The sequence below is a fragment of the Balaenoptera ricei genome, chromosome 2 (assembly GCF_028023285.1).
Source record: "Balaenoptera ricei isolate mBalRic1 chromosome 2, mBalRic1.hap2, whole genome shotgun sequence".
Classification (NCBI taxonomy): Eukaryota; Metazoa; Chordata; class Mammalia; order Artiodactyla; family Balaenopteridae; genus Balaenoptera; species Balaenoptera ricei.
Genome location: NC_082640.1, coordinates 161,779,499 through 161,802,518, shown reverse-complemented (window position 1 = coordinate 161,802,518; position 23,020 = coordinate 161,779,499). Strand labels below are relative to the sequence as shown.

At 38.2% G+C, this 23,020-nt stretch overlaps 1 protein-coding gene across 8 annotated transcripts in view; it reads right to left on the bottom strand.

Annotated features, from left to right (window-relative positions):
* Positions 1–23,020, bottom strand: part of GPATCH2L (G-patch domain containing 2 like) — a 63,758-nt gene that overhangs the window by 2,868 nt on the left and 37,870 nt on the right. For 2 of the 8 annotated variants that reach the window (XM_059914717.1, XM_059914715.1), the window contains exons 9-10: positions 17,062–17,168; positions 567–5,444 (exon numbers count right to left, since the gene is read on the bottom strand). In XM_059914717.1, coding sequence (XP_059770700.1) covers positions 5,284–5,444; positions 17,062–17,168 — 268 coding nt within the window. In that variant the 3' untranslated portion in view covers positions 567–5,283. Of the gene's footprint in view, positions 1–566; positions 5,445–17,061; positions 17,169–23,020 lie in introns of those variants that run through there. The other 6 variants (XM_059914718.1, XM_059914716.1, XR_009500967.1 and 3 more) reach the window with 4 other exon arrangements.

Here is a 23,020-nt window from a genome sequence, read left to right as displayed (position 1 = left end):
TCCCAGAAAGAGAAATTTGGTTCATAGGCTTTAGTTATAAAGTAGGGCCTAGGCCAATTCACACAAATAAAACCTACAGAAAAAATGACCATACCACCACTTCAAAGCTTTAAGATTAGAGTACTGTCTTCTGAAACACTGAATCGTTAAGTCAGACGACGAAAAAATATAACATGTTGTTACTACTGGTCCCCAACCCCTGCAGAATCACTAGCTGAAAATGTAAAACAAAGACAGTAAGGTGTGATTAAGTGGGATCACTGAAAATTGATTTTTACATGCTCTGAAGTACCGAGATTAATTCCCAGCAAAAGATTACCAATAATTCAACAGGTGTTTATTACACAATAGCTATGTACTCAGGGTGTTTTTTTCTTCCAATTATTTTTTTCATTTTTGTGAGCCATACTTTAAAGACTTCATCATTATGATGCTGGAAAATATATGACATTTTCCCATGAAACTAAGATGTAATGAACAGGTATCATAAAATCATGGATGGCAGTATCTTACACAAATGTTTTACTGTCGGTTGTGAAAAGCAATGATCACTCACAGACTAAAAATCCATTGTTATATTTTAATCCACTTTTAAAAGGTTGTTTCTATCCACCTAAAAATGGCCTCAATGGCATTTTTCTCCACATCATCCTTTCTCAATATTTCCAGGAGATCTTTCAGGAACTTGAGGGGAAAAATATGGGAAATAAAGACATTTAACAGTTTCAGCAAAGAACCATACACAAAACATCTCCATACTTATGGAGGAAAGTATAAGAGCACCTCAGAGCTTGGGGGGGACACCAGTATATTAAAACACTTCTTTTTAACTGTGGCAAAGCCTGCGGTTCTTAAACATCATTGTGCAATCGTTCTTAAACATCAAGTCCCCTGGAGGGCTGGTAAAAGACTGCTGGGCCTCACCCTCAGAGTTTCTGATTCAGCAGATCTGGAGGGGGAAGAATGTATGGATGCTGTCGATCTCGGGGCCCTAGCACCCCTGCTCTAAGCATCTCCTTCTCTTCCCCTTGCCTTCCCAGTCTGAACCTTGCCAAGATTCCTTTCCTTGGTGAACATCTTCAGGATCTGCCCCATTCTTCAATACTGTACTTGAAAATTTTTTTTATTCCCCACATTTGGCAATTTTACCAAGTGCAGTGCAGGGCAGTGGCAGGAAAATTTCTTCTTTTGGCCATAAGTTTGTTTTGCTGGGCTTGTTAAAAACCTTCTAATCCACACTCTTCGGCAAGATCACTCAATTTCCTTTGTTTCTTTTCAATGTTGCTATTTCCAGGCATTTGATGTTCATCTGTTTCGTGATCTTGATGTTCATCTGTTTCGTGATCTTAATGAAAGCATGTCTGGGCCACTTGCGTTTAGTGCTAATAGCAGAACCCACCAATTTCCTCACCTTTTTTCCTCTATGCCAGTTTTCTCATGGGGTAGGAACCCAACCTGATTGCTGTCACTATCAGTAACTACACTAACTGTCACAACTGGAGAGGGAGATAAGGAAATACTGACAAGTAAAATGGGCAGCTCAAACATTAGCAAAGGAAGCAGCTGACAGCAAGAGCAAACTGCTTCTACCACCCCTCCCACCATCCCATGAACCATGATACAGCCTATAAGCTATGCCCCCAACTAGACTGTATCCACTGCTGCTAGAGAAAGCCACTCTGTTCTCATCCCAGCTCGGATAAGGTTCACCAAATATACAGAATGCTGAATATGGCTAATGCTGAATTCTTACACAGCCTAATCCCCAGGAAATAAAAAAGCTTGTGGCTCAGAATCATGGTAGTGAAGCCAAAATAAAGCAAAGACTTGAAATGAATCAGGCATCACCAGGAGCCTTTTCCTGGAGCCGAAGTGGAGAACCTATCACACCAGCAATGACAGTGCCACCTAGCTCCTTCCTCATGTGACACTCTGAGACTCGTTCACCTCTAAATGACTTACTGCTATGATAACTCTGCTCCTGTACTTTTAGCATCAGAACTTGCTATGCTGTGATCTAGACTGCATTTCTGGTTCCAAAGTACAGAGATATGTCAGATTCATCTATTTGGGATTCAGAAGTAGTTTAAATTACCTCTCCTAGGTATTGAGCTTTACTTAGCAAAGGATGCCATAAGCATCACAGATTAAGAAGCTTTATTTCAGCTTTTGGTCATTTTGTTGCCAAAATGGCCTTATTTGCAGCCTGTTTCTATAGCCCAGCAAAACTTTGTCATCTGAAATTTCCAATTGCATTTGATTTCTAAAGAATTCAAGGCTAAATGAGGCCTATTTATCGAGAACACACCACTCAATAAAGATCATACTCTGCCCCTCCAAACTTGGCACCATGTAAACAGCTACTAATTTCCCCTTCTGAACAGTTCTTACCAAAAAGCAACACAAGTTTTGATGCAAATGAAGTTGTTCCCTTTAAAATACTGCACCTGAAAAATAATCTCAAATTCCCTTAAATCCGTAGGCAAAATTATCCTTTATGAATGATGCTCATGCAAGTACATAATGTTTTTGCCCACTGTGAAAAATACCCAAGATTAGGATTTAGACAGGCAGACTGGACAGCAAGCTGGGATAAATCAGAATCCTGAAATTAGGAAGAACTGTGGAACTCTGCTTCAGTTATTACTTTTGAGCAGATCAAACACATGTGAGCTCAATGATTATCCTCAAAAGAAGTCAAGCTATAATTTTTTTTCAACAGATTTCAAAACCTGATTTTGAAATTATACCTTTTGTTGAAAGGTAACAGATTTTTCTTAATTTATGACATTATACACTTTGCCATATAAAAAGGAAATTTAAAATTTAAGATTCAAAATACACTTGATTCTAAGAGTATTCCTCTGGAATGGACTCATATAAAAAACAAGCAGAATAAGTCGGTGAATAATTCTGTAAGCATGCTCATGCAGCAGCTTAAAATAAGGAGCACAATTTACAACCTTGTATTGGAAAAATATTTGTGTGCTCAATGGCTATTCTCTTAGGCAATTAATTTTCTCTCCTACTTATTACAGATATGGCATTTTGGGTTGCTCCCTGTTGAAAGTATTCAAAATATGTAGGAAAGCTTGATCAAGAAAGATGATAAACATGCTGTTTATCTGGCATACTGTTTCAAAAATATGAGTCTCAGAGTTACTGTTTCAAAAATATGAGTCTCAGAGTGACTCAGGTCTATCAATGACAATCAAAAGACTATAACCCAGGGCCAAGAAAGTCTGTAAGTCTGGGATTTTAGTCTTGACTTGATTATGAGATTTGGGGCAAGTCACTAAGACTGTTCTTGACTCTATAAAATGGTAGCAATCACCTACCTTTACATCACAGATGTTTAAAATGTAAATAAAGTTGTACATATAAGTGATTTTTAACCGCAGGTAGAAAGGAGAATTATTAGGCTACATGTCATGAAGAAAAAGATGTTACCCGACCTACAGAGGTCTTAACAGGCCATGATCACAGGACTGATCTTTGAATGAGCCATGGAGCTTAGTGCAAAGAAAATAAAATTATTATGTTCATGAATTTCTCCCTTAATCCAACAAATTATGTTAGAAATGTATGCCTCGGGACACTATAGGGACTAGGTAAGAATGCACATATTACAACAAAAAGATACCTTCATCACTAAAACAACTGAGTAGAACCACTTTATATTCAACAGACATTATGGTTTCTATTCTGCTATGGGTACAGCCATAGGAAGGGAAGTACACTCGCTACTGCACAAGAACCTGGGTGGCTCCCAGGGATGCTGGGCTGGCTTTAGCGCTACTTCTCACGCCGTAATCTCCACCCGCCCCTCCCTCCACCATGTTCCTTGTTGTGGACAACTGCCATGTTCTCAGTCTTACATAAAGTACTATGTAAACTTAGCTTCCAGTTCCCCTTTCCCACCAGATTCACACCCACCCCACTGACAAGGACATTCTGGAGCTACCACTGATAAGGACAACAATTTTTAAAGGAATACGACAGAGCGGCCCACCATTAAATTCTGTGTGAGAAAGAAGGACAACTGCGCTTCAGGGAAAGGAGGCTCTGTCCTACCAGGTGCAGGGGTGGGAGTTCCTCTAGAATGTCACAAGAGCAGCGGACACTTGAGAACGGCTTCTGTGTATCTCAGAGTAAAACCATTCAATGTGTATAAAAAAGAGCCCTTCTGCCAACCAGGTCCCTCAACGACAGACACTCTTGATAATACTTTTTTTTAGAAAGGGTAGCTTTTCTTCAGAAGCTCTAGGCAGTCACTTATTCCTCATTTTGACAAAGGAGCATCCAACTTGAGGCATGGCTGTATATATAACTCTTCATGCAGCTGAGCCGTCATAAACATACCAAGTATAAAGGCATGTCAAAAAGACATTTTTCCTCCCCAAAGAATGGCCTCAAAAAGCCATTATTATAATAGAGTATGAATTTCTGCTACAGGTTATTGACCTATAATACGAACAATAAAAGTCTTGTTTAGTACATAAAGGCTTACACCGCAACATGAAGTATTAAGACACAATCCACTATTTTAAATTTGCTGTACACCTAAAGCACCTTCTTCATGACACCAATCTGTATGTGTATATATATAGGTCCTCTTTCAGTAGAACACAGACTTTGGAGATGAGGCAAAGTACAATGCAGCTGCTGGCGATTCCAACAGGCCATCTAGAAAAATGGAGTAAGTTTCCAAGGCCCATGCTGCTGGTAGTCTCTTCTGAGGCTCCAAATTGAGTACTTGGTGGATTTATCTTATTGGCACTCTGCTTGAATCAAAACCATGCTCAAAGGCAAGCCTTATCTCCTGCAAACAATTCCACACACAGATCTTAAATCTGTGTTTAACTTTGTCTGGAACTGGCTGCAAATTTGGAACTTCCTCAAATGGTATTAAAAGCTCTACACAAAAAATATGCAAAAGCAGTTACTAGTTCTTCAAGAAAAAAGACATACCTGCAAAAGAGCAACAGCTCTGTAAACAGAGCTGTAAGTAACTGTTGGGACAGCAATAGCAATGTAACAAATATAGCATAGGATGACCTTTTTTAAAAAAATTGCTGTCCTAATATTTTACAATTAAAAAAAAGAAAAAGATTTTCACAATATGATTTTCTAAGAGAAAGAGTCCACTTCTTTGAAGAGGAGTCAGTCCTGGTGGCGAAAGGACTGGGAATGTCAATTAAGATATGCAAGACAATATAATACAAAGTCTAATATTTGTTTCAACAACATCCAGTCGTCTCTTGGTGGGTGAAATTCTGCTGTCTAGCTGTATCCAGGGCTCTTTTCTTGTGGCATTTTAAAAAATGTAGCAGCGGTTGAGTCAGTGGTTTTCTCTGCAGCAGAGGTCCTGACCAACCACTCAGAGTCTGGAGATTTGGGGGCCTGTGATGCTGCTATGGTTGGCTCCGCTGCATCCATGTGAACTGGTAAGGGTGTTACAATAAAAGTAAGGAGGAAAGAAGTCAAAAGGAGACAAATTAGAATGAGAGAGATGTCAACACAAAACGTTCTTAATCCTTATACTTTATGTCCTATTAAACCAAGGGGCCACATAAAGTTTCTTTTTTTTTTTTTAAACCAAAAAATAAAGGCAAGATTTAAGTAAGATAAGTATTGTATTTCTCCACCTCAGATAATGGGTTTAACTGAACAAATGAATAAATTCAGTAGTACAAATTCATAATGTAGTAATAATCACTTATTAAGCATTTATGTGCCAGGCACTGTACTGTGTAAACAATGTATACTTATAGTCTTATTTCTTAATGCAAACTCTTAGAAGTAGGTATCGTCATCTCCATTTCCTGGATCAGAAAACTGAGGCATAGAGAAAGCGGATAATTTGTTCAGGGACACAACCGGGCTGGTTAAGTAGCAAGACTCAAACTCATATACTGGACTCCAAGCCCTCTGCTCTTTCTACAACATCCTATGCCTCCAATATGACGGTGTCACCAATAAATACTGAACAATAAGGCAAATGGTAGAAAAATCACACAGCCAAGCCCATGGTTTTTCAACAAGCACATTAAGACATTGTGGACAGGATAATCATTGCTTGTGCAGGGCTGTCCTGTTTTTTTAGGACACTTACCATTCTGGACCCTGTCCCTGAATGCCAAAAGCATTCCCCAGTCACTGTGACAACCAAACACTGTCCTCACATTTCCAAATGCCCCCTGAGCAGAGCAGTACAAACCACCAGCATACCCCCTCTGTTGAAAACAAATATAGACACTGAAATAGAGCAAAATCTTAAAAAGTTTCGTTTTTATCCTGTCACAGTAATTCCATTCCCAGGAATATAACCTAGAAAAGTAATTTTCAAATTATGTGTCACAAAATCAATGTAGTGGGTCATGACCAATACTTTTTTTTTTCTTAATGAAAAAGATTAGATTATATCAGAGTACACCCAAGGGTTTATTTCAGATTTACAGGTATACCCAACATTCAAACATGAATTTCAGAAAGAAAAAAAAAAACCTTGAAAGCTATTAACTCCATGGCACATATACAAGAGTTTTTAGAGGGTAGTGGCTTTCAAACATTTTGGAACCTCAACCATAGCAGCAAGAAATACATCTGACATCACCACCCAAATCTCTCTCTCTCTCTCTATTTCTCACATACATGTGCTCATCCACTCCTATTTAAGTGAAAATAAATTCCATAAAACTATACCTAGCATTACTAGATGGTCATCAACCATGGTGAAAAAACTCTGTCCTAGATTCTTGGCCTGTTACCTTTTTGAGGAGTCCTATCCAAAGAAGAGGAATTACAGTATGGAAATTGTGCCATCTGCTTCTCTGGATACATTTCCTTCAGTAAATGAGAACTTTCTATGTGATCTCATGGACACAGCAGTTACAAAGAAACCTTGCTCCTTAGAAACTGCAAGGGCCCCTTCTCCAAGAACTGGGTCTTGGTGCTCCAGCCGGGTGTCAGGCCTGAGCCTCTGAGGTGGGAGAGCTGAGTTCAGGACATTGGTCCACCACAGACCTCCCGGCCCCTTGTAATATCAATCGGCGAGAGCTCTCCCAGAGATCTCCGTCTCAACTCTAAGAACCAGCTCCACTCAACGACCAGCAAGCTCCAGTGCTGGACACCCCGTGCCAAACAACTAGCAAGACAGGAACACAACCTCACTCATTAGCAGAGAGGCTGCCTAAAATCATAATAAGGTCACAAACACCCCAAAACACACCACTGGACACGGTCTTGCCCACCAGAAAGACAAGATCCAGCCTCATCCATCAGAACACAGGCACCAGTCCCTTCCAACAGGAAGCCTACACATCCCACGGAACCAACGTTACCCCCTGGGGGCAGACACCAAAAACAATGGGAACTAAGAACCTGCAGCCTGTGAAAAGGAGACCCCAAACACAGTAAGTTAAGCAAAATGAGAAGACAGAGAAATACACAGCAGATGAAGGAGCAAGGTAAAAACCCACCAGACCAAACAAATGAAGAGGAAATAGGCAGTCTACCTCAAAAAGAATTCAGAGTAATGACAGTAAAGATGATTGAAAATCTTGGAAATAGAATGGAGAAAATAAAAGAAACGTTTAACAAGGACCTAGAAGAACAAAAGAGCAAACAAACAATGATGAACAACACAATAAATGAAATTTAAAATTCTCTAGAAGGAATCAATAGCAGAATAACTGAGGCCAAAGAACGGATAAGAGACCTGGAAGATGAAACAGTGGAAATAACTACCACAGAGGAGAATAAAGAAAAAAAGAATGAAAAGAATTGAGGACAGTCTCAGAGACCTCTGGGACAACATTAAACACACCAACATTTGAATTACAGGGGGTCCCAGAAGAAGAGAAAAAGAAAGGGACTGAGAAAATACTTGAAAAGATTATAGTTGAAAACTTCCCTAATATGGGAAAGAAAATAGTCAATCAAGTCCAGGAAGTTCAGACAGTCCCATACAGGATAAATCCAAGAAGAAATACGCCAAGACACATATTAATCAAACTATCAAAAATTAAATACAAAGAAAAAATATTAAAAGCAGCAAGGGAAAAGCAACAAATAACATACAAGGGAATCCCCATAAAGTTAACAGCTGATCGTTCAGCAGAAACTCTGCAAGGCAGAAGGGTGTGGCAGGACATATTTAAAGTGATGAAAGGGAAAAACCTACAACCAAGATTACTCTACCCAGAAAGGATCTCATTCAGATTCGATGGAGAAATTAAAACCTTTACAGACAAGCAAAAGCTAAGAGAATTCAGCACCACGAAACCAGCTTTACAACAAATGCTAAAGGAACTTCTCTAGGCAGGAAACACAAGAGAATGAAAAGACCTACAATAACAAACCCAAAACAATTCAGAAAATGGTAACAGGAACATACATATCGATAATTACCTTAAATGTAAATGGATTAAACGCTCCAACTAAAAGACAAAGACTTGCTGAATGGATACAAAAACAAGACCCATATATATGCTGTCTACAAGAGACCCACTTCAGACCTAGGGACACATACAGACTGAAAATGAGAGGATGGAAAAAGATATTCCATGCAAATGGAAATCAAAAGAAAGCTGGAGTAGCAATTTTCATATCAGACAAAATAGAGTTTAAAATAAAGACTATTACAAGAGACAAAGAAGGACACTACATGATGATCAAGGAATCAATCCAAGAAGAAGATATAACAATTGTAAATATTTATGCACCCAACATAGGAGCACCTCAAACACAAGGCAAATGCTAACAGCCATAAAAGGGGAAATCAACAGTAACACAACCACAGTAGGGGACTTTAACACCCCACTTTCACCAATGGGCAGATCATCCAAAATGAAAATAAATAATTAAACACAAGCTTTAAATGACACATTAAACAAGATGGACTTAATTGATATTTATAGGACATTCCATCCAAAAACAGAATACACTTTCTTCTCAAGTGCGCATGGAACATTCTCCAGGATAGATCATATCTTGGGTCACAAATCAAGCCTTGGTAAATTTAAGAAAACTGAAATCATATCAAGTATCTTTTCCGACCACAATGCTATGAGACTAGATATCAATTACAGGAAAGAAACTGTAAAAAATGCAAACACATGGAGGCTAAACAATATGCTACTAAATAACCAAGAGATCACTGAAGAAATCAAAGAGGAAATCAAAAAAACCTAGAAACAAATGACAGTGGAAACACGACGACCCAAAACCTATGGGATGCAGCAAAAGCAGTTCTAAGAGGGAAGTTTATAGCAATACAATCCTACCTCAAGAAACAAGAAACATCTCAAATAAACAACCTAAACTTGCACCTAAAGCAATTAGAGAAAGAAGAACAAAAAGACCCCCAAAGTTAGCAGAAGGAAAGAAATCATAAAGATCGTATCAGAAATAAATGAAAAGGAAATGAAGGAAACGATAGCAAGATCAATAAAACTAAAAGCTGGTTCTTCGAGAAGATAAACAAAATTGATAAACCATTAGCCAGACTCATCAAGAAAAAAAGGGAGAAGACTCAAATCAATAGAATTAGAAATGAAAAAGGAGAAGTAACAACTGACAGTGCAGAAATACAAAGGATCATGAGAGATTACTACAAGCAACTCTATGCCAATAAAATGGACAACCTGGAAGAAATGGACAAATTCTTAGAAATGCACAACCTTCCAAGACTGAACCAGGAAGAAACAGGAAATTAGAACAGACCAATCACAAGCACTGAAATTGAAACTGTGATTAAAAATCTTCCAACAAACAAAAGCCCAGGACCAGATGGCTTCACAGGCGAATTCTATCAAACATTTAGAGAAGAGCTAACACCTATCCTTCTCAAACTCTTCCAAAATATAGCAGAGGGAGGAACACTCCCAAACTCATTCTACGAGGCCACCATCACCCTGATACCAAAACCAGACAAGAATGTCACAAAAAAAGAAAACTACAGGCCGATAACACTGATGAACATAGATGCAAACATCCTCAACAAAATAATAGCAAACAGAATCCAACAACACATTAAAAGGATCATACACCATGATCAAGTGGGGTTTATCCCAGGAATGCAAGGATTCTTCAATATACGCAAATCAATCAATGTGATAGACCATATTAACAAACTGAAGGATAAAAACTATATGATCATCTCAATAGATGCAGAAAAAGCTTTTGACAAAATTCAACACCGATTTATGATAAAAACTCTCCAGAAAGTAGGCATAGAGGGAACTTACCTCAACATAATAAAGGGCATATATGACAAACCCACAGCCAACATCGTTTTCAATGGTGAAAAACTGAAACCATTTCCACTAAGATCAGAAACAAGACAAGGGTGCCCACTCTCACCACTATTATTCAACATAGTTTTGGAAGTTTTAGCCATAGCAATCAGAGAAGAAAAAGAAATAAAAGGAATCCAAATCGGGAAAGAAAAAGTAAACTGTCACTGTTTGCAGATGACATGATAATACATGAGAATACTAAAGATGCTACCAGAAAACTACTAGAGCTAATCAATGAATTTGGTAAAGTAGCAGGATACAAAATTAATGCACAGAAATCTCTGGCATTCCTGTACACTAATTATGAAAAATCTGAAAGAGAAATTAAGAAAACACTTCCATTTACCATTGCAACAAAAAGAATAAAATACCTAGGAATAAACCTACCTAAGGAGGCAAAAGACCTGTATGCAGAAAACTGTAAGACACTGATGAAAGAAATTAAAGATGATACAAACAGATGGTGAGATATACCATGTTCTTGGATTGGATGAATCAACATTGTGAAAATGACTACACTACCCAAAGCAATCTACAGATTCAATGCAATCTCTATCAAATTACCAACGGCATTTTTCACAGAGCTAGAACAAGAAATTTTACAGTTTGTATGGAAACACAAAAGACCCCTAACAGCCAAAACAATCTTGAGAAAGAAAAATGGAGCTGGAGGAATCAGGCTCCCTGACTTCAGACTATATTACAAAGCTACAGTAATCAAGACAGTATGGTACTGGCACAAAAACAGAAATACATATCAATGGGACAGGATAGAAAGCTCAGAGATAAACCCACACACATAGGGTAACCTTATCTTTGACAAAGGAGGCAAAAATATACAATGGAGAAAAGACAGCCTCTTCAATAAGTGGTGTTGGGAAAACTGGACAACTACATGTAAAAGAATGAAATTAGAACACTTCCTAACACCATACACAAAGGTAAACTCAAAATGGATTAAAGACCTAAATGTAAGGCCAGACACTATAAAACTCTTAGAGGAAAACATAGGCAGAACACTATGACATATATCACAGCAAGATCCTTCTTGACCCACCTCCTACAGTAAAGGAAATAAAAACAAAAATAAACAAATGGGACCTAATGAAACTTAAAAGCCTTTGCACAGCAAAGGAAACCATAAACAAGACAAAAAGACAACCCTCGGAATGGGAGAAGATATTTGCAAATGAAGCAACTGACAAAGGATTAATCTCCTAAATATACAAGCAGCTCATGCAGCTCAATATCAAAAAAAACAAACAAACAATCCAAAAATGCGCAGTAGACCGAAACAGACATTTCTCCAAAGAATATATACAGATTGCCAACAAACACATGAAAGGATGCTCAACATCACTAATCATTAGAGAAATGTAAATCAAAACTACAATGAGGTATCACCTCACACCAGTCAGAATGGCCATCATCAAAAAGTCTACAAACAATAAATGTTGGAGAGGGTGCTGAGAAAAGGGAACCCTCTTTCACTGTTGGTGGGAATGTAAATTGATACAGCCACTATGAAGAACAGTATGGAGGTTCCTTAAAAAACTAAAAATAGAACTACCATACGACCCAGCAATCCCACTACTGGGCATATACCCAGAGAAAAAAGAGTCATGTACCACAATGTTCGTTGCAGCACTATTTACAATAGCCAGGACATGGAAGCAACCCAACCTAAGTGTCCATCGACAGATGAATGGATAAAGAAGATGTGGCACATATATACAATGGAATATTACTCAGCCATAAAAAGAAACGAAATTGAGTTATTTGTAGCGAGGTGGATGGACCTAGAGTCTGCGGACTCTAAGTCAGAAAGAGAAAAACAAATACCGTATACTAACACATATATATGGAATCTAAAAAAAAAAGGTTCTGAAGAACCAGGACAGGAACAAAGATGCAGACGTAGAGAATGGACTTGAGGACATGGAGAGGGGGAAGGGGAAGCTGGGACGAAGTGACAGAGTGGCATGGACACATATACACCACCAAACGTAAAATAGATAGCTAGTGGGAAGCAGCTGCATAGCACAGGGAGATCAGCTCGGTGCTTTGTGACCACCTAGAGGGGTGGGATAGGGAGGGTGGGAGGGAGACGCAAGAGGGAGGGGATATGTGGATATATGTATATGTATAGCTGATTCACTTTGTGATACAGCAGAAACTAACACACCATTGTAAAGCAATTATACTCCACTAAAGAGGTTAAAAAAACAAAAAACAAAACAAAAAAACTCTGTCCTAGAAAAACTTTGTTTTGCTACATATTTTTTATTATGGTAAAATATACATAAAATGTACCATTCTAATAATTTCTAAGCATACTGTTCAGTAGCATTTAGTATATTCACACTGTCGCACAACCATTACCAACCATCCATGTCCAGAACTTTTTCATCATCCCAAATGGAAACTGTCTACCCATTAAACAATAACTCTGCATTCTCTTCCTCCCCCAGCCCCTGGCAACCACCATTCTACTTTCTGTTTCTATAAATTGGATTGTTTAGGTACCTCTTATAAGTGGAATCATACAGTATTCATCCTTTTGTGTTTGGCTTATTTCACTTAACATGTTGCCTTCATCCATGTTGTAACGTTCATAATTTCATTCTTACAATGAAGGCTTTCAGACTGAATAATAACCTACTGAATGTATATACCACATTTTATTTATCCATTCATCCGGTGATGAACATTTGGGTTGTTTCTACTTTTTGGCTACTGTCAATAATGCTGCTATGAACATGGGTGTACAAATATCTATTTGAATCTTTGCTTTCAATTCTTTTGGGTATATATCCAGAAGCAGAATTGAATTTCTGGATCATATGGTAGTTTTATGTTTAAATTTTTGAGGAACTACCGTATCTTCTTCCACAGTGGCTGCACTATTTTACATTCCCACCAGCAATTCACAAGGTTTCCAATTTCTCCGCATCCTTCAAACAACAACTTTATTTTTTTTTGATATAGCTATCCTAAGAACTGTGAAATGGCCAAGAGAAACTTTTGCATATGTTCTCCCGAAGAATGGTGCAGTACTTTTCACAATAGCGTAAAACAGCATAAGAATACGATTGAAATGTTCATTAAGAACGGTTAATTGTATTATATTTGTCAACTGATAAAATGGAATACCATACATATGGCAGTAAGAAAATGAATGGATTCTGGTAGGATAAGACCTGAATGAATCTCAAGAACATAAATGGGTGAAACTTGTAACTTATAAAATATAACATTCCATTTACACAAGGTTCAAAAACATGCAAAACTAGACAATATACTGCTTAGAGATACATATGTCTGTCAAAACTATTTGAAAAAAACAAAGAATGACAAATGATTAACCAAAAATATATATCAGGATAATGGTTACCTCTGAGGAGAGTGGGAAGAAAAATTTAAAGGTGATGTTCCTTTTCTTAAAGTGGATGGTGGGTATATGGATACTTGCTGTATTGGTTTTCTTTATATCTTATATATCTTCTATAAATGTTCTTTTGTGGCCATTCAATATTTATTTTAAAAAACATTTTTAACTTTAGAAAACATTTAAACTTAATTAAAAGGCACAGTAGGCAATAAGAATCTGCCCTATGACTCCTGAGACAAGGGCCAAACTGAAATGGAACTACTGAATCCAATCACAGGATTAGAATAATACTGAGAATAACTCTGTTTCATCTTTAAGATTCTATTCATTTATTCATACAACAAATATCTAGAGACTGTTCTATGTGTGGAGCATTATTCTTTAGATGTCGTGGGGTACAGCAGTGAGCAAGATAGGTAAAAATTCCTGCCCTTGTGAATGCTTCGCTAGCACTGCTGGCCTGGTATTTGAAATCTTATGTAACTAATTAACAGGTTAACTGTTGGGTACCCTTCTAAGGACACATATCCTATCCCAGGGTGAAGAAGGTCAGAAATGGCTCTTGTGATGGCCAAAACAGTCAGGGCTCGTGGGAATTCCCTGCCGGTCCAGTGGTTAGCACTCCACTGCAGAGGGCACGGATTCAATCCCTGGTCAGGGAACTAAGATCCCGCCAAAAAAAAAAAAAAAAAAAAAGTCACGGCTCTTAACAGAATATCTTATTATCCCAATTCTCCTTCAGCTAAAGCCATGTGTTTACTTTTTGAAGGAATGGGATTTGCTCACCCAAAGCTCTGATTTGCCATTCTAATGAAGAAAATCATCTCAAGGAAAAGAAGTCTTGTTTTCATCTGAGTTCCTTATGCTTCCTATAACTACTTAAGTCTCTCAAGTTTTAGAGAAAATAACCCTTTTTTCTTTTCCAGTTACAATCTTTAAGAACATATATGACAGCTGGTTCACTTCGGCATGAGGGAGACATTGCTGGGCATTCCCTGTTCTGGTGTATCGACCTTAAAAGCAGGTTAACACAGTTACTCACTAGGATGCAGGGGTGGATCTGTACACCAGGCACCTGCATGTTATAAAGCCATAGAGGGAAGGGGAGTGGAGATAAAATGAAGAAAATAGAGGTGCTACACTTTCAAGATGGATCTACCTAACGATCCTATGAAAAGGTCCTTTTCCCTGGCCTTTGTTAATATTAGTACAAAAAGACAGGAAGGTATGTTATTCCCTTTTGCTCTTCACCTTTCTAGCCTTATTAATATCTTTAAATGCAGTCAATTTCAACTTAAAACTTTCCACTAGTGGGGGAGGGGAAAAGGGAAAAGATTTGTGGCTGCATGTTTAAGAAAGAAGCTGAATTCATCACAGTGACAGGAGAGAGTGTTGGCAGAGATCTGAGCTATTTATTCTTTTAGGAAAATCCTATAAAGAATGACACAAGGAAGCCTCTATCTGCAGTCTTGTTCATCACACTGGTGAAGAGTCTGATAACAGATGTATGCAGGAGCATGATTTAATGCCAGGAGCTGGCCCCTGATGTGTATTAATACAGCGGCAAAGCGGAACGCACCTCTCTTCATCACTCATTTCTATAAAAGAGGTGGAATCCGAGATGGCCCGATGTTAGGCAGAGCAAGCCCATTTGTTCTACTGACTGATGGCGCGGGCTCAGGCTATGTCCTTCACCTCCATGGGGCACTCAGGTTGTGGACAGAAAAAAAAAAATGTTCAGTGAAGCAGGCCTGAGTCAACAAGTGAGAGGAGTTGGGCTCAGTAGGGGAAATGCTGAATGCTCAAGTCTTGTTTAATACCTCCCAGTACATTTCCTGATTTGAATATGGAATAAGGATTGTAAACTCTTCTCAACAGCTCTTCTCTTATAAACAACTAAAAGCTAAAAATAGAGCTAGATATTAAGGGGGAAAAAAAGAACAAAAAGATAAAGAGGGGAGACTGTGTTTTATTGCTTCCAATTCCATAGACTGGATGAGGATCTGGGTTTTGACATGGAGTCATGGTTTGGAACCAGTTCTGTCGTATGCAAGACCAAACACCTGCAGTGTTTAAGAGGGCAGCTCAAGAGTCATAGGGAAATTGGTCTGATCTTGGCTCTACAATTTATCAGCCATATAACCTCAGCGAGTGACTTAACCTCTCTAAGCCTTAATTTTCCCATGTGTAAACTGGGAATAAAAACAGCGTCTGCCTTATAAAGTTGTTGCAAAGGTTAAGTGAAATAATTCATGTAAAATGTTCAGCTCAGAGCATAGCCATGCGAAAATCACTAAGAAAAACTTACTACAGTCATCAGACCCATGATTAAGAATGTTCAGTATGAACCACTGTCAAGCAGCCATTCCAAACAGAAGCTCAAACAGGTCAATTTCAGAGTATGCTGAAACTTACTAAGTAAAGTTAGAGAAATAAGAGTTCCTATCTGTCTGAGGTCTACTCTTTACTCAGGTATCAATTGCTCTGATCTATATAATATATAGTATTTTCTGAAGAAAATAAAATAATTTATGATATGCTCAATTCCCTCAGAGTGAATTCACCACCATCAAGAAAATAACCATAGGTATTTCTGATAGGTCCTACAAGCAGATATGCCCTTTTTAACCAGAGCAATTCACCCCAAAATGTATTGAAATACACGAAGTAGTATTTCCTATGATTACTAATTACCTTTAATTATCTTCTCTTAACTTCAAAGAAAAATATCTATAGACATCCAGTATTCTTGCTGATATAAATATGTAATTATCTGCCTTTTTTCATTGAAGGATAACATACCTGTATGTATGTAAATGTGCAGCTCAGTGAATCTTTACATGTGTATATACTCATGTAATCCCCACCAAGTTCTTGATATAAAGCATTTCCAGCATCCCAGAAGACATTTTTATGTCCTCCTCTGGTCACTACCTCCCACTGAAGATAACCATTATTTTGGTTTCTATGAACCAGTTTTGCCTAGAAAACCTTAAGTTTTAACTTAAAAACTTAATTAGAAATTTCTTGAATGGTAAAATATTAGCACTCTACTAGACATTAAAACAGTGATAATGTATTGTGCTGTATACCAAACATGAAAGTAAATCAACCCATATGGCTCCTTCACTATTGACTAAACTGCAACCCTACCAGGATTTTCATTACCACACACCTAATTTCCTGTCTGTGCTAGAGCAAAAGTACAGATGACTAAAGACTGTTGATAGTGGAATATAGGGACTCAAACTCAAGAAAGCTGTCAGACACAGTGAAAAAGCACAGACTTCAGGGTCAGAGATGAAAAGGTATATAAAACATATAATTTAGTGCCTGACACACAGTAGGTGGTCAATAAAGGGTAACTACATATATAATTACTGGCACTTGGGCTGGACAGAGATGCTGTAGCCACAGGTTTCCGTTTCCTCTTGATGTCACGTGAACATGGCGGTCCCAGGTGTATGTTTGCCTGTCTGCAGATATGAGAAAGAAACAATATTGTTTTAACTTTGTAATTCTTATTGTAAGAGAATATGTTCAGCCCAGATGAAACCTCTGACCCACTATAGACATATACTAACAAAATGGGCATCATCCTTTGCCATCAAGTGTCAGTACAAGATTATTAAGAATTAATCATAACTTATTCTTTATACACTACATACACCCACTGTAAACTTATCTGAATTCAGAACAGCAAACATTCATGATTAATTTCAATAAATATGTGTTTCATTACATGTTATTTTTTTGTACAATTATTTTTCATAAAAACTATAACCGAAATTGTTCTAAACTCACTAATGAAATACCTATTCCCAACTGGTAATATATTGAAAAGTTTAACGCTACATGAACACAGATATTTGCACAGAATTTTAATAGGAAGTTTAACCCTTCTATCACTATAAATCTGGATTTTTAATAGTGTCTATATCACAAAATAAGTAAGTTTAGTTTCTGTGATTTTTAAAAATATTATGTGGCAATAATATGTTCCCTCAACTGAATATTCAGTTTAAAAAAACAAAAAACAAAAAAAAACGGACTTCCCTGGCGGTCCAGTGGTTAAGACTCTGCACTTCCACTGCAGGGGGTGTGCGTTTGATCCCTGGTCAGGGAACAAAGATCTCACGTGCCATGCGTCGTGGCCAAAAAAAAAAAGAAAAGTGAGAGCTTCAAAGCTAGAAAAGCAAAAGATTCTCTGAAAGGCAATGGACTTAACACTGAAATAGCTGGTAAGCTATTTGTTTAAAAATTTTTATTTTTATATTGGAGTATAGTTGATTTACAATATTGTGTTAGTTTCAGGTGTACAGCAAAGTGATTCAGTTAAACATATACATATATCCATTCTTTTTCAGATTCTTTCCCTATACAGGTTATTACAGAATATTGAGTAGAGTTCCCTGTGCTATACAGTAGGTCCCTGTTGATTATCTATTTTATATATAGTAGTGTATATATGTTAATCCCAAACTCCTAATTTATCTCTCCCACAACCTTTCCCATTCGGTAACCATAAATTTGCTTTCTACGTGTTTCTGTTTTGTAAATAAGTTCATTTGTACAGTTTTTTATGTATTTATTTTTAAAAATTAATTAATTAATTTATTTATTTTCAGCTGTGTTGGGTCTTCGCCACTGCGCGCGGGCCTTCCCCAGCTGCGTTGAGCGGGGGCTACTCTTCGCTGCAGTGCGCGGGCCCCCCATTGTGGCGGCCTCTCCTGTTGCGGAGCATGGGCTCCAGGTGCCCGTGCTTCAGCAGTTGTGTCATGTGGGTTCCAGAGCGCAGGCTCAGCAGTCGCGGCTGCTCCGCGGCATGTGGATCCTCCCAGACCAGGGCCCGAACCCGCGTCCCCCGCATTGGCAGGCAGACCCCCAACCACTGTGCCACCAAGGAAGCCCTGTATAGTTTTTTAGATTCCACATAAAAGTGATATCATATGGTATTTGTCTTTGTCTGACTTACTTCACTTAGTATGATAATCTCTAGGTCCATCCATGTTGCTGTAAATGGCATTATTTCATTCCTTTTTATGGCTGAGTAATATTCCACTGTATATACGTACCATATCTTCTTTATCCATTCTTCTGTCAATGGACATTTAGGTTGCTTCTATGTCTTGGCTATTGTAAACAGTGCTGCAATGAACATTGGGGTGCATGTACCTTTTTTTAACATCTTTATTGCAGTATAACTGCTCTACAATGGTGTGTTAGTTTCTGCTTTATAACAAAGTGAATGAGCTATACATATACATACATCCCAATATCTCCTCCCTCTTGCGTCTCCCTCTCACCCTCCCTATCCCACCCGCTAGGTGGTCACAAAGCACCGAGTTGATCTCCCTGTGCTATGTGGCTGCTTCCCACCAGCTATCCACTTTACACTTGGTAGTGTATATATGTCCATGCCACTCTCTCACTTTGTCCCAGCTTATCCTTCCCCCTCCCCATGTCCTCAAGTCCATTCTCTATGTCTGCGTCTTTATTCCTGTCCTGCCCCTAGGTTCTTCAGAACCTTTTCTTTTTTTTTTTTTTTAGATTCCATATATATGTGTTAGCATATGGTATTTGTTTTTCTCTTTCCGACTTACTTCACTCTGTAATGCAGACTCATTTTCTCTGGATATATGCCCAGGAGTGGACTGCTGGATCATATGGTAATTCTATTTTTAGTTTTCTGAGGAACCTCCACACTCTTTTCTACAGTGGATGCACCAACTTACATTCCCACCAACAATGCAGGAGGGTTCCCTTTTCTTCACAGCCTCTCCAGCATTTATTTGTAGACTTTTTAATGATGGCCATTCTGACTGGTGTGAGGTGGTACCTCATTGTAGTTTTGATTTGCATTTCTCTAATGATTAGTGATGTTGAGCATCTTTTCATGTGCTTTGTGGCCATCTGTACGTCTTCTTTGGAGAAATGTCTTTTTAGATCTTCTGCCCACTTTTTGACTGGGTTGTTTATTTATTTATTTATTTTTTTTTTTTGATATTGACCTGCATGAGCTGTTTGTATATTTTAGAGATTGATCCCTTGTCAGTAGACTCGTTTGCAAATATTTTCTCCCATTCTGTGGGTTGTCTTTTTGTTTTGTTTATGGTTTCCTTTGCTGTGCAAAAGCTTTTAAGTTTAATCAGGTCCCATTTGTTTGTTTTTATTTTCATTACTCTAGGAGGTGGATCCAAAAAGATATTGCTGCAATTTATGTCAAAGAGTGTTCTGCCTATGTTTTCCTCTAAGAATTTTATAGTATCTGGTCTTACATTTAGGTCTTTAATCCACTTTGAGTTTATTTTTGTGTATGGTGTTAGAGAATGTTCTAATTTCATTCTTTTACAAGTAGCTGCCCAGTGTTCCCAGCACAACTTATGGAAGAGACTGTCTTTTCTCCATTGTATATTCTTGCCTCCTTTTGTCGTAAATTAATTGACTATAGATGCATGGATTTATCTCTGGACTTTCTATCCTGTTCCATTGATCTGTATTTCTGTTTTTGTGCCAGTACCAATACTGTTTTGATGACTGTAGCTTTGTAGTATAGTCTGAAGTCAGGGAGCCTGATTCCTCCAGCTCTGTTTTTCTTTCTCAAGATTGCTTTGGCTATTCGGGGTCTTTTGTGTCTCCATACAAATTTTAAGACTTTTTTGTTCTAGTTCTGTGAAAAATGCCATTGGTAATTTGATGGGGATTGCACTGAATCTGCAGACTGCCTTGGCTAGTACAGTCATTTTGACAATATTGACTCTTCCAATCCAAGAATATATTTTTCCATCTGTTTGTCTCCTCTTCGATTTCTTTCATCAGAGTCTTATAGTTTTCTGAGTACAGGTCTTCTGCCTCCTTAGGTAGGTTTACTCCTGGTATTTTATTCTTTTTGATGCAATGGTAAAAGGGATTGTTTCCTTAATTTCTCTTTCTGATCTTTTGTTGTTAGTGTACAGAAATGAAAGAGATTTCTGTGTATTATTTTTGTATCCTGCAACTTTACAGAACTCACTGATGAGCTCTAGTAGTTTTCTGGTAGCATCTTTAGGATTTTCTATGTATAGTATCATGTCATCTGCAAACAGTGACGGTTTTACTTCTTCTTTTCCAATTTGGATTTCTTTCATTTCTTTTTCTTCTGATTGCCATAGCTAGGACGCTGGCACGCTATTTTAGTTCCCTATTTCCTCCTTCCTCTCAACCTAGATAGATCCTACCCCTGACTAAGGACCAAGCTGAGCCTCACATTTATACAAAGCTTTCCTTGAACATCTTAGGCCTTATCTACCATGAATCATTATTTATCCGGTGTATACATATCTTTTTTCCCAAATGAGGCTAATCTCCTTGAGAACAGGGACCATATTTACATTTCTTGCATAATTTTCCAGTGATCTACCAACTTCCACGCAAGGCACATAGCTGATCCCCACTAAATATCTGTTGAATAAAACTGATATGAATGACTAAAAGTTCTAAAAACAAAATACTCAATTGTACACTTATATGTGGTTAAAATGGTAAAATTTTTTCTTTTTTTTGGCCATGCTGCACAGCTTACGGGATCTTAGTTGCCCACCAGGATTGAACCTGGGCCCACAGCAGTGAAAGTGCCAAGTCCTAACCACTGGACTGACAGGGAATTCCCTAAAATGGTAAATTTTATGTTATGATATTTTACAATTTTTAAAACACAGCCAGAGTACAAAACATATAAAAAGAACTCTAATAAAATTATATCAGATGAACTCCTAATTCGTAGTCCTAGGTGGGGAATCAAGTCTCATGGCTTAATAGTCTTAAAACTGAAACCTGAGTCAAATCTAAGAGAACCTAGTTAGCAAGGCAACAAGACTACGATTGAATGGGCAAATTTTCCTATTCAGAGGTCCCCAATCTGGCAACTTCCACAGTTTAAAAGCATATGGAGGGCTTCCCTGGTGGCGCAGTGGTTAGGAATCCGCCTGCCAATGCAGGGGACACCACTTCAAGCCCTGGTCCAGGAAGATCCCACATGCCACGGAGCAACTAAGCCCACGTGCCGCACAGCTACTGAAGGCTGCGCGCCTAGAGCCCGTGCTCCACAAGACAGGCCACCACCAATGAGAAGCCCGCGCACCGCAATTAAGAGTAGCCCCCACTCGCCGCAATCAGAGAAAAGCCCGCGCAGCAACGAAGACCTAATGCAGCCAAAAATAAATAAATTTGTATTATAAAAAATATTGCTCTTCAAGGTCAATCAATGTTTATAAAATGCTAAGTTTTGACAGATGCAAAATAACAAGCATAAGAAAAGCACTCAAAAGGGTTTTAAGATAGTAATTCTCAAAGTATCAACTTGAGCTAAATGAAATAAATACTGCCTTTTATTTACACACCATCCATCATTTCATAGCTCTGCATGTTTGATGTATGTCAGTAAGATGGCTGAAGGCACATATTATCACTCCTTTATGGACCTAGTCAGTAACATTTATCTCACATTTTCCAGGAATGACACATTATGGAGTAAAAAGATGAAGCCATTTATGCACCAAAATGTTTACATTTTTAACCACTTTAAATGGAAATATGGTAGTTTTTTAAATGCTTATTTATTTTAGTAAAGTGAAAATAAGTATTTACCTACTATTCTGCACATAGTTATTCACTGCACTATATTCTGCAACGTCCTTAGAAGGCTGCTGTGGACTGAAAGGTTTAGGTGGCCCTTGCACTACCAGCCCCTCTAGGCCTTGCTTCTTGGATCCCCACTCGTCCCTGCTCAGTGATGTTAAGGGCTTCAGGGTTAATCGTCCCTACATTAAATGACCCCCCCCAACAACTGCTAAGCCTTCAGCCTGTAACTTCTCTGCAGTAAATGATCTACTTCTACCACCCCATTCCCACTCCTAATTATTACACCTTCAAATTTTGTAAATTCCTCTGGTTATAACTTAGGAAAGAACTGAAGGCTTTCTGAAACCAGGTAACACAGTTTACTAAGTCAATAACCTTATTTTGTTGTAAAAGTATATATTTCTGTGTGGACTACTTCCTTTCTACTCAGGAGGGGTTTTTTTTGCTTCTTTCATTGTTCACTGAGTTTTTACTGAGCACTGGGGGAATACGGTGGTGAACAAAACAGACAGTCTCTTCCCTAATGGGCTTGAAGCCTAGTCCCATTTCCCGCTGCACAGCTTTCCTAGTTACAGAATCTGCATAAGAGAGAAACTGAGGCAGAGATAAAGAGAAGTCATGCTCATTCCTAAAATTCAGCTTAGTGCTCCTTCCCTCTTAAAACATTTCTCTTAAGATCATTTCCAGGTTGGAGAGCTATTTCAAAAGA